The sequence below is a fragment of the Actinia tenebrosa genome, unplaced genomic scaffold, assembly GCF_029948245.1.
Source record: "Actinia tenebrosa isolate PJP-AT-01 unplaced genomic scaffold, QUT_ActTen_1.0 PGA_scaffold2__45_contigs__length_23673736, whole genome shotgun sequence".
NCBI classification, from domain to species: domain Eukaryota; kingdom Metazoa; phylum Cnidaria; class Anthozoa; order Actiniaria; family Actiniidae; genus Actinia; species Actinia tenebrosa.
Window position 1 is genome coordinate 23314247 of NW_028292579.1, and position 14489 is coordinate 23328735.

The following is a 14489-nucleotide window of genomic DNA, read 5'->3' on the forward strand; positions in this document are numbered from 1 at the left end:
TATTTTGTCAACATCGGCATTGTATTATTAAGGCTCGGCTTTCAACAATACGATTCAGCCTAGGAATTATATAATTTATCAAAGTTCAGGCAAGGTATTCTTTTTAAACCTTGTTTTGGAAATTGACATTATTAATTAACATTATTAATCCATATTCATTAATTATTAATTATTACTTAATATTCAATAATCAGAATTGTAAAAGATTTTCTTCATTACATGGCACAGACAATATGAAGGCTGGCAATCTAATTGAGTCAGTTCATATAAAATTTTGCAAAATGGTTGGAAGAAAGGCTACCAATTCTGCTTGTCTAGCCGAATTAGGTCAACTTCCCATAAATCTAGATGCAAAATTAAGATCAGTTAAGTTTTGGCTATTAACTCTGGTTTTGGTTAAACATAACAAAACTCGAGAACCGCCATAAACGGTCAGCAATTGTATATAGAGAGTCATTAGCAACAAACAACAATAACTGGTCTAGTAAAGTAAAATCTCTAGTCATTATAACATATTCACTATTTAAAGAATCAATTCTGAAAATATTGTGTAAAGGCTTATGAGCACTTTAAAATTGATCGATTGATTGATTGATAAGCTAAGTATATAGAGAGTTATGGTGTTAGGTAGTCTCCCTCGCATCCGTTTTTAGTTTCGGTCGTCACGCAACGACCGACACTAAAAACGGATGCGAGGAAGACTATGTGTTAGGTTGCCCTGTGAAGGCTTAAAGCACTGACAAAGGAGAACACAAGAGCACTTTAAGTGATTTTAGAACGACAATCTTTACAAGCTCAAACTCAAAATGTGCTAACTTTATGGCAAAGGGCATCTACTTCATCTAGTGTTTTAGCAAAAACACACACATCGAACATACAACCTTTCTCGTCCACATCAGCTGCAGACAAAACTATAACTTTTCCTTCGTGAGTATTATTGATGTCGTTTGCCTTTTCTATCACATGCGATGCTGATGTTTTAGAAGCAATGTTCATGACTCGAAAGCTTGAGACAGTGAGATTGAACTGTGCCATATAGGGGGCTAGGAGTAATTGAGATGTCTCCCCACCAACTCTAGGGTTCATGTCTACTAAGTACATTCCATGATCAGTGATCAAGATCTCAATGGTAACCAGACCAAAGTAGCCTTGTTTATGAAGGTATTTTACAACAGGAACAACGAACTCATCGTACACAAGGTTCTTATAATAGTCTTGTTTATTCCAATCGACGACTGAGCCTGTCCAAACAAGTCCATCAAAACATGACGCTGAAGTTAGCCGGACATTCGCAGAGGTCAAGTTAGATATTAATAAGTGCTACCAAAATTCTCCTGATTTATATATTGATTTTAAAATACTCCATTTCGGTGAGGAATCCAACATGCTTTCTTTCTAAAAAAATCTAATAGCATAATTTTTAATGGTTTTGGCTCCGCATTATAGCAGCCCGCGACACTTAGAAAAATTTTAGCATCTCACTCGAATAACAACTATTTAAATTTTAATAACTTCTGTACGATTCAACCGAATTCCTAGAAAATCATACAACGGACTATCACTACACCACTTAGCCCAGTGCAAAGGTTTTTAGAATTTTTTTGATATTTTTTCTTATGTTTTTGATGCCCTCAATTCAAAAGGTTTTTCACTTAACGCCGAATTCAAACTTGAATAACTCTTCGCCGGATGTTCCATTTTCACTTGTTTTTCCTTCACTACACGCTACAGCGAAAAAAAACCCCAGTGCAAGATATTTGCAGGCTATAAACATGTCGAAAATGCTCGAAAAAAGACTCCGAACTTGGTTCGTTCCGCAAATGACATCCGACACTTCAACTCACGCGAAGTCCACTTCAGACACGCTCGCCTAATTCCAAGTTTAATAACTTCTCTACGGTTCAACTAAAACACCCGAAAATCAATTTTTCACTTAACGCCGTTAAGCTCGCGATCTGCAACGCGTTGTCATATGATTGTTGAACAAAGAAAGATAGAGTACACGAGAAGAAGCTATAATATGCCTTTTCGCATATAAAAGGCACACACTGTTCGCCGTAGACCTACAGAAAGGTGTTACGCATTTTCGAAACAGGTCGATCCGCGAACTCAAAAGGAATCTGAACTCAATTGATTTAATGTAACTCACCTGACGTCGCTGAAAAGTTTTAAGCTTCAGTAAGCACAGAAAAAGGACGAAAAGGCAAGTTTGCGTCAAGGAGAAGACAGATACGAGGTGAAAATGGAATTAAACTTCCTATTTAAGCTTATTTTTCTGAATGAATGAATGTTATTTATTTACACCACATCCAGATATGCTTATTGCATTTTACAGATAATAATAGAAAAAAAGAAGAAGGTGTTAGGTTACCTTAAGTAATCAAACAACTAATCAAGAGCGCAGCGCGGTTATTACGTCACGAAATATGATACCTTTCGCGTGACTCAGACAAACAAACCATCTCAGTAGAAGAGGAATGACTGCAAATATAAATACTTCGTATCTAAATCCACTTAAAACAGCTACAAACTTGACTGAAAATGATGGAGTTCCTGGATCCAGGTTTGATGCTGACCCGGGAAACTATACTGTCTACCAGTTAAAGCGTTGGCTTAAATGCAGAGGCCTAAAAGTCACTGGAAAGCGTAGCGAACTGCTCGCACGTGTTCAGGATTGTATAAACGCTGGAAATTACCGCATTCTTGATCCGAGTATAGATGGAGGTAGGTGGCTCGATATTAAGGTATCCAAGGAATACAGCAAGGACGGAAAAATAATCAAAGAGCCAAAGAATAAAGTCCCTGAAATACCTACATCGGGCTGGAAAAACTTTCCATCCAATGACATACCGGCGCAGTTCAACTATGGACACGTTTATTTCTATGCTTTAGAATCACTTCCATCACGATCAGAAAGTGAAGTCGTAGATCAAACGTCTGATGATAGTGATGATGAAGCAAAGGGACACGGACTCGGACATATGACTGACAAGCCTTTCAAGAACGGACGTAAATATGTTGACTCTGGCTTCGTACACGACGTTACTGACAACAAGAACAGTGATTATTATTTCCTTCGCGCGCACGTTTGGCCCTCAATGAAAACAGATCTTCCTCACAACGTATTGATAATTTTATCGATTCAAAGTGGCGCAGTTATACATGCATCGTGTGAGCCATGCAAAGCGTCAGAACTTGGCCGATGCAGCCACGTAGTTGCGGTTTTGCTGTTGTTGTTATTAGACCACGTCAAAGAACACGGACATATCGTAACTACACCATGTACTAGCCAGGAGTGTTCATGGAACAAAGGAAAAAAGAGAAAGAAAAATCCCAAAAGACTCTCAGATGCCAAATATCCCTCCAAAAAAAAGAAAACACAAGTTCAAGTTATAGATTTCGATCCACGACCGCCTCAATACAGACAGGTAACATCGTCAATGACCAATAACTTTGTCTCTCGGCTACAATATGAAAATGCTAAGACCGGGAAAATTTCTATGTGGACGACACAACTGAAGGTTTCATATAATGATTACTCAGTAGACGATATTTGCTTGCCTTTGTTAAGAGAGAAGGTAGAAATCCTTGTTAAGAACTTAACTCCCTCATCACTCACCCAACTTTCTGACACAGAGCAACAGAGCCAAAGTGAAAAATGGCACTCTGAGAGATGGCTTCGACTAACCGCCTCCAAATGCCTTGAAGCTGTTAAGATTGGAAAACTTGTACTTGATGGATCCAAAAGTGCAGCCAGTCGAAGTGCGAAGTTTATATCATCTTACAAATGGAATATGGAGAGTGAAAACTACCAGTCTGTTTGGATGGCAAGAGGCTTAGAAAATGAAGCCGATGCTATATTGAAATACCAAGCTCAAACAAAGCATCAAGTTGTGGCATCTGGATTGTGGGTTAATCCCAAATACCCCTGGCTAGCATGTTCTCCTGATGGTCTTGTGGAAGAAGATGGTTTGCTAGAGATTAAGAGTCTAAAGGTTTTTCATGATCACACTATTCAAAGTGTGATCCAAGAGTCTGTTCTATCACAGGAAGTCATGAAAAGGCAGTGCTTTTACATAAAAGACAACGAATGTCTTTTAAAGCACAGTCATTCATATTACTATCAAACGCAAATGCAACTCCTTGTAACAGAAGTGGAAGTCTATCGGGGTATCTTGAATCACTATTACATCTTCCCCAGCAGCAATGTTTCGTACTGACCATTTTGTCAAAAAAAACGACGAGAAAATATAAAGAAACTAGCGAGCGTAATGAAAACCGCTTTACATTTACTATGACCTTTGTGTTCTGTTTGTCTGAGTCATGCGGGGGGTCCGATCTCGTGACATCTATTTTTAGTATAACCGCGCTGCGCTAGTCAGGTAGCTTATTCACAAATATTACATTAAAAAGATAAATAACTTGGGTCTATTTTCACACATGCTAATAATACATTTATAATGACAAAAAAGAAGAAAGGCATAATAATTAGGTGAAAATAACAAAAGAAATAATATCATCACTGGCTAATATTGGACTGGAAACGTTTTAGCAAGATTCTTTTTAAATATTTTTTTAGAGGAGCAGGATTTTATTTGTTGAATGTTATCTGAATGTTATCACTGTGATAAATATGTTGTTGAAAGCGGTATTTCCGTACATCAGAGATCGTACTAGTATCACTATAATAGAACAAGAGCTTGTGTCGTTCACACTGATGATGTCTTTGTTTAATGACTTGATCTTGTCCAACGCCAATAACGTTGGAGTGAACATGATCTTGTGTGGTGAAATTTAATGTTTATTTACTCTCTGTTCAGTTGGTGGCGTTCGCCCTTTTGCTCGTGAAAGAGAACCGAGCTTCCATTACCATTTTCCAAACTGATTCACGGGTTTTTTAGCTCTAGAGACTTTTGAAAAAATACAAGAAGTACAAAGAAATTATGCAGACTGCGAATGTAAATTATTTCACCAAAGAATTCGCATGCTTAACCTTGCACGATCTCGAGAAGTATACGAGAAGAAGTAAAATATACCTTCACGCATGAAGGATGAAAAGGCAAGTTTGCGTCAAGGAGAAGACAGATACGAGGTGAAAATGAAATTAAAGAAGTAAAATATGCCTTCTCGCTTATAAAAGGCACACACTGTTTTTCAGTGTTATATTGCTGGTTTTTCTTGTAGGCTGTGCATGTTTTTGGCTCTGTTATAAATTATCTATTTGGATTCATCACATTGTCCCACTCCTCTCCGCATTCCGTCTCCATAGCTACAGTCTTTCCACGGCCCAAACCAGTGGCCTCTTCATAGCTGCAGTTTTTGCTATCCATGATCAGTTTGGTCATTGCTTCGTTCGGTAAGATCAAAGAGTAGTACACACCTCCTTTCAATCCAAGACCCTTCTTCTTACTGAACATTCGCATTACCAATTTCGTGATAATCTCTTTTGTATCGTCACCAAAAATTGCCGTTCCAAAAGTGGCCATTGACAATTGTATCCGTTGAACATATTTAAAGGGCCATTGAAGGAATGCTTGATGCCTTTGACTTCGCGTGAGTTGAAGTGTCGGATGTCATTTGCTGAACGAACCAAGTTCGGAGTCTTTTTTCGAGCATTTTCGACATGTTTATAGCCTGCAAATATCTTGCACTGGGGTCTTTTTTCGCTGTAGCGTGTAGTGAAGGAAAAACAAGTGAAAATGGAACATCCGGCGAAGAGTTATTCAAGTTTGAATTCGGCGTTAAGTGAAAAACCTTTTGAATTGAGGGCATCAAAAACATAAGAAAAAATCTCGGAAAAATCTCAAAAGCCTTTGCACTGGGCTAAGTGGTGTAGTGAGCGTTTGGTTATTGATTTTCGGGTGTTTTAGTTGAACCGTAGAGAAGTTATTAAACTTGGAATTAGGCGAGCGTGTCTGAAGTGGACTTCGCGTGAGTTGAAGTGTCGGATGTCATTTGCGGAACGAACCAAGTTCGGAGTCTTTTTTCGAGCATTTTCGACATGTTTATAGCCTGCAAATATCTTGCACTGGGGTTTTTTTTCGCTGTAGCGTGTAGTGAAGGAAAAACAAGTGAAAATGGAACATCCGGCGAAGAGTTATTCAAGTTTGAATTCGGCGTTAAGTGAAAAACCTTTTGAATTGAGGGCATCAGAAACATAAGAAAAAATATCAAAAAAATTCTAAAAACCTTTGCACTGGGCTAAGTGGTGTAGTGATAGTCCGTTGTATGATTTTCTAGGAATTCGGTTGAATCGTACAGAAGTTATTAAAATTTAAATAGTTGTTATTCGAGTGAGATGCTAAAATTTTTCTAAGTGTCGCGGGCTGCTATAATGCGGAGCCAAAACCATTAAAAATTATGCTATTAGATTTTTTTAGAAAGAAAGCATGTTGGATTCCTCACCGAAATGGAGTATTTTAAAATCAATATATAAATCAGGAGAATTTTGGTAGCACTTATTAATATCTAACTTGACCTCTGCGAATGTCCGGCTAACTTCAGCGTCATCATCAAAGCCCCCAACACTTGTGCCAATCCAGTGAACGTCACCAGATTTTTGCAAATAAAATTGAAAACTTGGTACCTCTTTGATACCTTGGATCATTTCTTGGAAGATAATAGTGTCTTTCCAACCATTTTCTTGCCTGATTTCTTTAAGAACGTCGTTCAAGTCTTTGGCATTATGGACAACACATCCTCCCTGCCCACACCAGCTTATATCGACCTTCACAACACATGGAAAGGACAGGTTCTCTTGAGTCAAGTTCTTGGGAGACGGAGCATCGATGTCAAGCAATGAACTCTTCCGTAGTATCTGATAGTGCACATCAGGGTCGATAGAGTGTTTGTGCACTGGGATAGACTGTATAGGCCCATTGGTGACAATCAGTAGATCATCCTTCAAGCCTTCGTCCACGGTTTTCAGGCGTGCAGTAGGGAAGGCTGGAAGCCATGTTTTCCAGTGTCGTAGCAGAAACTCAGGAGGATCGTAGTCTATTAGTGTGGCTACTTCGTCTCCTACTGTCGGTAGAAACCCAGAGGGATAGATTACAGTACTGTAAACCTTGGAAGGCGGAGGACAGTCGTATACACGGTACTTCTTGTCGTTGTTAAAGCGATATCCCGGTGAATACGAAGGAAAGGCAGGTAGAAAATAAGAATCATTTAAGTCTTTTTTGATAAGGCTCCCAATGGTAATGGGCTTGAGTTTGGACATTGCTCGCTGCCTGTTTGCCTGCTGCTTGAAATCGAAATCACGTTTGCTCGCTGCTTGTTGCAAGCTTGTGTGAGTTGTGCGAGTTCAACCGAAGATTAGTCTCCCACGCAACCGGTATTAGTGTCGTCACACAACGCTCACTCCCTTAAGTGCGTATAGTACAAGACTAACCGAAGATTCGACTTCAGGCCATTGATAGCCTGCGTAGCCAGGCGTTCCTTGTGGGTTTTGGGGAGGCTTGGGGAGGAGAGATTACGAAGAAGGCGAGTAGAAAATAAGAATCATTCAAGTCGTCTTTTTTGATGAGGCCCCCAATGGTAACGTGCTCGAGTTTGGACATTACGTTTGCTAACATCCTGCTCGGCTGTGCATGTGATCATGCTGAACCTACCTGTAGAATATGGTCACACTCACTCAGCCAATCAGCGTCTAATATTTCAGTGCATAGAGAAATACTTATAGGTGTTACAGACAAACCATCTCAAGCGTGAACACGTAGAGGTCTTAATAGCGATGCGCGGACGTTCTAAAAATAGATTACGTCAACTTTGGACCCCCCGCAAAGGTCGGACAAACATTGCTAAAGAATAGTGAGTCGAAGGGAAGAATATATAGTTGTTGTCGAATATTTTGTGCTGTAAATGGTCGCGACAAAGCACTGCTTTTGGGGAGAGTGTAAGAGTGATTCTAGATATCCTGATTTGCTTCACCCGGCGCTAAAGAAGAGATTGCAGGAAGGTAAACCGATATTTCTACCGTTCCCAAAGAAGTCCCAAGGACTCGAGAGATGTACTAGATGGGTTAATGCTTGTTGTCGAGGTAAAGCTTTTACAGTAGATCGTGTCACAAAACACACATATATATGCTACTTGCATTGGCCAGGAGAGGCAGGACCTACAGAGGAGTTCGATGTGCCCTTGAAGGCAACTCTGAGCCAAAGGGAAGTATTGAAAGCGTCAAGACGAAAGCGAAAGCCGCCACGTGAAAGACATGCGGACGCCGTTCCTTGTAAACGAAGTCGATCGGAGGCAAGCCAAGACCAACCATCTTCAGTCATCAACGAAGCTAAAGTTGATAACAGCACTGAATTTAATGAAAATCCCACACCAGAGGATGACTTACAGAAGCCAGCTAAAAGTCGTGAGTTTTGCGACACAAACAGATGTAAGCAAGCACGAACTGGCCCTTAAACTCGAAACCATGATGATGAGAAATGCTGCTATCAACTCAAGAGAAGTATTAACAAAGGTGGTTAGTAACGTATCTTATGAAATTGTAAAGGAAAACTCAGAACTAATGAAACACTTCGTTGGACTGACTTCTGATCACTGCGGGCAGGAAGCGACTCTAAGGCATAGTGATACACGTGCCCGTAGTTAAACAATGATGGAATATTATTCGAAGGAAATAGCCTCCAGTTCTTCTCTGGTGGATCAGGTACGAGAGATTTGTTGTGGGCTGAACTACATCCATTCTCTCGATCTTCCTTGGCTTTCAGCCATTTTCCATCATCGATTCCATGATCGAGTAAATGGTGATTTCCACTGGCGATACAGTCCTTGACACGAGTGATTAACTCTTGACGTTTGCCACTTTGTTTTAGGCCTCTGCACTTTAACCAGCGCTTTAGTTGCTCAACCGTATAATCTTCAGGGCAGCTGGTAAATTTTGAGCCAGGAACGTCGTCGTTTTCGGTCAAAATAACTACTTTTTTCTTCAATAAACTATCTTGTTTTGCCATACAATATTATAGTAAATGTATAGCACATCCGGTTCGAATGTCCGACCCTCGTATTACGTTACATTTTAGTGACGTCACGTCCGCGCATACCTTCTGTCTCCGCTATAAACAAGAGCCTACAAGCCAAGTTAATCGAATTTTCAAACAATTATAATTTTAAAATAAAGTCATTAATGACCTCTACGTGTTCACGCTTGAGGTGGTTTGACTGTAAGTGGTTGGGGCCTTGAAGCATTCATAGTGGCTCTCTATGTAGAGCCTAATGAGGCATTTTGTTTGTCTTCGCCCTTGTGGCCTTCTATTTTTATTTTTGTTTGTCTTCGCCCTTGTGGCCTTCTATTTTTATTTCTATCGGAATAATAGAGTGCAAATACGCATATCAAGCTTTGCTCTATATGTTATGCCCCTTCCACACTATGCCGGATAATTTTGAATCCGCAACTCTCACACCGAAACCGAAAAAAAAATTTCCGTCCACACATGAAAACGAATAAAATGTTTGGGCATGTGCATCGAAGCTGAAATTGAGCCCGCGGCAGTAAAACGACGGCCTTTTTGTTTGCCGCTTTTCCGCACAATCCAAATATGGAATTGATCATACCATAAATGGAGTGAGCTTTCTCTACTCCAACTTCGAGACTAAGGCCCCGTCCACACTATGCCGGATAAATTTGAACCCGAATGGGGAGGGAAGGACGAAAGAAAAATACTTTTGACTTGTAACCAATCTTCCTCGGCCAATCGACACGGACAGACAGGCGGTGACCAAGAAAAATTGTGGGACTTCTCGCATTCTAGATCACTGTCTCGCCCCTGACATCAAGCGACATTTGATAGGCTTTTACCTATATTCTGCTGTGACCGTTTCTTACATGTCCTACCCCCCTTAGGTGCCGTTTACATGGAGAAAATGTTGCCCCTCAAGCTGTCCTGGGAAAGCCAACTTTTCCCTAATTTCTTTTTAAATTGACTTCGACCGTCTATGTCAGATATTTTACTTTGCCTCGGCTAGAAGGGTCGCCCTTCTGGTAGGGGTTGCTCTTTAGTTTGTAGTGAATTCCTAATTCAGAAGTTGCCTAGATAGATATTGCTATTGCTGACTGTCGCGGCCGCATTTTGTTTCGACCAAACTCATCAAAAGTACTCCTCAAGCAGTTTTAATTTTTATTTTTATTAACTGAACACGCATATGACTTATTGCACAACGTCGTTTGGAGCTTCGGAAAAGGACGAATTTTGCCCCACCCCCCCCCCCCCCCTCCCCTAGTCTCGCTGTTTGGCAAAGCAACAAAAAATTCCTTTCAAACCGGTTAGAACTAGATTTTTCCTGTAAAGGAGACACGCAATACCATTGATCCTCTTAGGGGAGGATAAAGTTTCTAATACCCATCACGATCCATAAATGAAACAATCTTTTTTTGATCAAAGATACATCCGATGCTCAAAAAATCCTTTAATATTGAATTTCTTAATAAATGTTTGTTCATTTGTAATATTCTAAAATGGATTTTTCCCCTGACTTGGAAATCCCATATATAGCCTTGTATGGACAAGCAAAGGTCACTCATGAATGCACTTAACTATGATAAGAATTCTGATTGGCTAATCGACAGCTCCGATTAACCCCGGTCTTGCCAGTCAAGAACTTGCGAGTTTGGATGTGACCAGTACGGGTCTTGGTACAGTGCGAGTCAAGGAGTTGCGAGTTTGGATGTGACCAGTACGGGTCTTGGTACAGTGCGAGTTAAGAAGTTGCGAGTTACGAGCTGCGAGTTTGGATGTGACCAGTACTTCGTAAAAGTTTAACCATTAAACAAAACATTTGTGTTATGGTTTGAATAGAAACTTGTTTACAATTAAAGAATAAATAACGGTGTATTTTGTCTTTATTACGTCACAGTTGAGTTTGGATCATGACCAGAGGTGCGTCGCGTCACGTTCCAGGTCTCTGATTTTTTAAATGGTGGCAAGTTTGAAGGAGATAGATGACAGCTAAAAAGGTCAAAATACCCTTATCACGACGAATACTTTGTTTTGGCATTTTGAGAACGTAAATTGCCAAATTTTAGGATTTATTAAGAAGTTATAGCGCATTTAACGGCATTGGAAACGAAGGAAAAATTGTTTGGTTACCAATCTGACTGTGAAAACGATTGATATGAGGTTTTAGAGAACTAATCTGATAAAACCGACAGATTCTTAAAGCCAAATTATCATTTAATCTAATGTCCTAGCGTGAATTAACGATTCTCTATCTTTCTACTGAAAAATATTACCCAAATAAAAGACAAATTTCTGACCCGCGACAAAAATGAGGAAACGTCGAAACATGACGTTCCGCCATAAATTAGTCAAATATCAACAAATGGATAGATGAAAATACCAAGCAGATTACATAGTTTCTTTATATATGCCAATTTTATATGCCGATCCTTCGTTTTTAAATTCTTTTCAGTTCAGAAGGAGTTCAGTAAAAAGCTTTAAACTCGTTTTAAGCGTTTTTGTGTATTCAACGAAAACTCCAGTAGTATCATATGAAACGCTTACAATGGCAAGGTCGGGCTTCATTGCAAACTATAGCAGATATTTCAATTAGAAACTATCACAAAACATTTACATATTGAAGCCTAAGAAAGGATTGAAGTGACTGAATTAATTATTTATTTATCATTGGTATGTGTGTTTGTGTGTATGTATGTTAGTATTTTATATTATTGTATGATATGCAGGGGAGGAAATGATACTCGCAACTTGCAATTTCCTGACTCACAGAGTTCCACGCGCTCGATTAACCCAACCGGCCGCGAAAAACCAGTTTGCAGAAACCGCTTCAAATGATAGCGACCCCTGGGATCCCGAGGACGGTCCAGGGACTGATCCTACGTCAACGATGTCCTCTCATTTCTCATCAAGCACATACAAATGTGTTAAGTTTGTGCGCGTTTTTAAAGATTTTTTTAAAGATTCATATTTATTTGGAAGATCGTAATGCCAACTTTTCTCGTGTAGTCAATGGTCATTATTTACTTACACCATTTAGAAATCCCGGTGGGGGGGGTACTCCTCTATATTCGCTATACGGGTACGTGCCGCCAAACAGGGTCTGGTTTTCAGCGATTCTCCCCCCCCCCCCCCCCCCCCCCCCCGGGTTAGAAATCTCACACGGAGTGAAAGCGTGATTCGAACATCGTAATTCGAGTGTGAAGCATAGTTATTGGCAAAGACATTATGATAGATTATTTTTGAACCATGACTTGTTTCATACCGGTCAGGAAACCGGTTTAATTGCATTCAGGTCATTTCGACAAAAAAACAGTTCATCTTTATTTGGCACGTACGATTGATTCTAGAAAAAACATAATATAGGTCCATGATGTGTCCTGCATATCAAAACTTCTATTTGTCTTGTACTATTGATTGAAAATAAAATGAAATCTAGGTACAATGATGTGTCCTGTATATCAAAATACTATCTTCCATTAAGTATACTATGGGGGATGTTGACTTCTGCGGGATGTTCTTGGCCGATGGCAGACCATATAACTATGCAGACTAAGGTCTGCCCGCTAGACAAGCAGCTTTACAGCGTTGATCGAGCTAAGATATATAGATATTATAATTCTCAGATCATTTCGTGATTAAAGATTCAAAATAGAATCGCTTTATGAGTCTTACGATGGATAAAATAATCTATAAAGAAGGGTTGAATAATATTGCTGCTGCCATATTATATTTATTTTTTACAAAGAATATTTTTGACTTAATTAAAGTATGACCTTTAGAGAGGTCCGTCTAACTGCACGAGTTTATGAGTTTGTCGTGAAGCATGACCGCATCTTGATGCGATTTGGCAAAGACTGTGAGTTCAAACTGGCTTTTTCCATCTTCTAGATCAGTAGCGGACAAGATGATAACTCTACCTTCATTCGTGTTGTTGATGTCGTTTGCGCTTTTGACCAAAGTCTTGGCTGACGCATTGATGGTTTTCCCGAGAGCCAGAGTCGAATGTTTGAAGCCCAGCTGCGCCATATAAGGGGCTATTAGTAAGTACGGAGTATCGCCACCAACTCGTGGGTTCATGTCTACTAAGTGCATTCCATGATCAGTGATCAAGATCTCAATGGTAACCAGACCAAAGTAGCCTTGCTTATGAAGGTATTTTACGACAGGAACAACGAACTCATCGTACACAAGGTTCTTATAGTAGTCTTGTTTGTCCCAATCCACCACAGCGCTGCACCAAGAAAATCCTTTGAAACCGCCGCACGTTGTACCAACCCAATAGACCTCGCCATTTCTGTGCAAGTGAAACTGAAAGCTTGGAACTTCTCGGATCCCCTGCACCATTTCTTCGTAGATGATGTCATCTTTCCAGTCATTCTCTTCCCTGATTTCTTTGAGGATCTCCGACAGCTCAATCTTGTTCTTGGCAAGTTGATTCCCGCGTCCAGACCAGCTCATATCTACTTTGACCAAACAGGGGAAAGAGACTGCATTCACGTTCATAAAGTGTTTCGGGCACGTCACACCAACCTCGGGGATACTGCTCTTCAACTGTACTCTATAGAGGACATCTGGGTCAACGCTATGTTTGTTATCTGGAATAACTTGCATTGATCCGGTGGTTACGATCGGTACATGATCTTGAAGCCCCTCGTCGATGGTTTTGATATCTGCAGTAGGGAAATCAGGAAGCCATTTCTTCCAATGATGTCTCAAAAACGACGGAGGCTGTTGGTCCAACAATATGGGCACCTCATCTCCCGCCGTAGGGACGTTACGGAAGGGAAAAATAAAGTGCATGAAGGCTTCGGAAGGCGGAGGGCAGTCAAACACACGATATTTCTTGTCGTTGTTAAATTTATACCCTGGTAAGTGCGAGGAGGGCCAATACGGCAAATAATAAGCATCTTTAAGGTCCTTTTTGATGAGGCTACCAGTGGTAACGACCTTAATGTTGGACATCCTTTCCCCAAACCGTCTGTTCAACTAGATTATTCCTGCAGACCAGGTCGCCCTTTTTGAAGCAAATATTTGACATGTTGTCTGAATGTTCAGGTATAGACAGGACTTACCAAACAGGAGTAAACTAGTTATATAGAAGACGTGATGAGCGGCTAAGGAGATGAAGGAGGTATTGATTGAGGGATGATAAACTGTCTGTTATGCAATAAGGTTGCCAAGGTTGCCAAACAGGTTTGTGCTAGTTATGGAGATAAAGCACAGGTAACCCAAGTGCAGAATGAGTGAAGATCGTAAGTTTACTGAATTTACTAATGAGATGACGGTTAGAATCGTGAATGGTTCGAAAATATGCTCACAGTAAAGCTTTGAATTTTATTTTGCCGACAAATATGTCATGAAAGTTATAGCTTGATAGTACAGGAACATTTTGGTGCTACATTTTGAGACAGAAATTGTGTTTTTGTGGGGTTTTGTGCTGTTCGAAAAGCTGCCATCACTGCTGAGTGTATATTATTCACCAATCCCGAATGTCGTATAAGCTAAAATGTGTTAGTGATATACAGC

At 40.1% G+C, this 14489-nt stretch overlaps 2 protein-coding genes across 2 annotated transcripts; both read right to left on the reverse strand.

Moving 5' to 3' along the window:
• Positions 1 to 757: 757 nt before the first annotated feature.
• LOC116298551 (uncharacterized) lies at positions 758 to 7357 on the reverse strand. Its single transcript, XM_089034336.1, has 2 exons — positions 6529 to 7357; positions 758 to 1271 (listed from the first exon to the last, which is right to left on the reverse strand). The coding sequence occupies exons 1-2, from the start codon at positions 7217 to 7219 to the stop codon at positions 802 to 804; spliced, it is 1161 nt and encodes a 386-aa protein (XP_088890462.1). The 5' UTR covers positions 7220 to 7357; the 3' UTR covers positions 758 to 801.
• A 4902-nt stretch (positions 7358 to 12259) lies between these two features.
• LOC116298550 (uncharacterized) lies at positions 12260 to 14042 on the reverse strand. Its single transcript, XM_031707058.2, has one exon. It carries the CDS (start codon positions 13923 to 13925, stop codon positions 12753 to 12755), a length of 1173 nt encoding a protein of 390 aa, XP_031562918.2. The 5' UTR covers positions 13926 to 14042; the 3' UTR covers positions 12260 to 12752.
• Between the last annotated feature and the right edge of the window lie 447 nt (positions 14043 to 14489).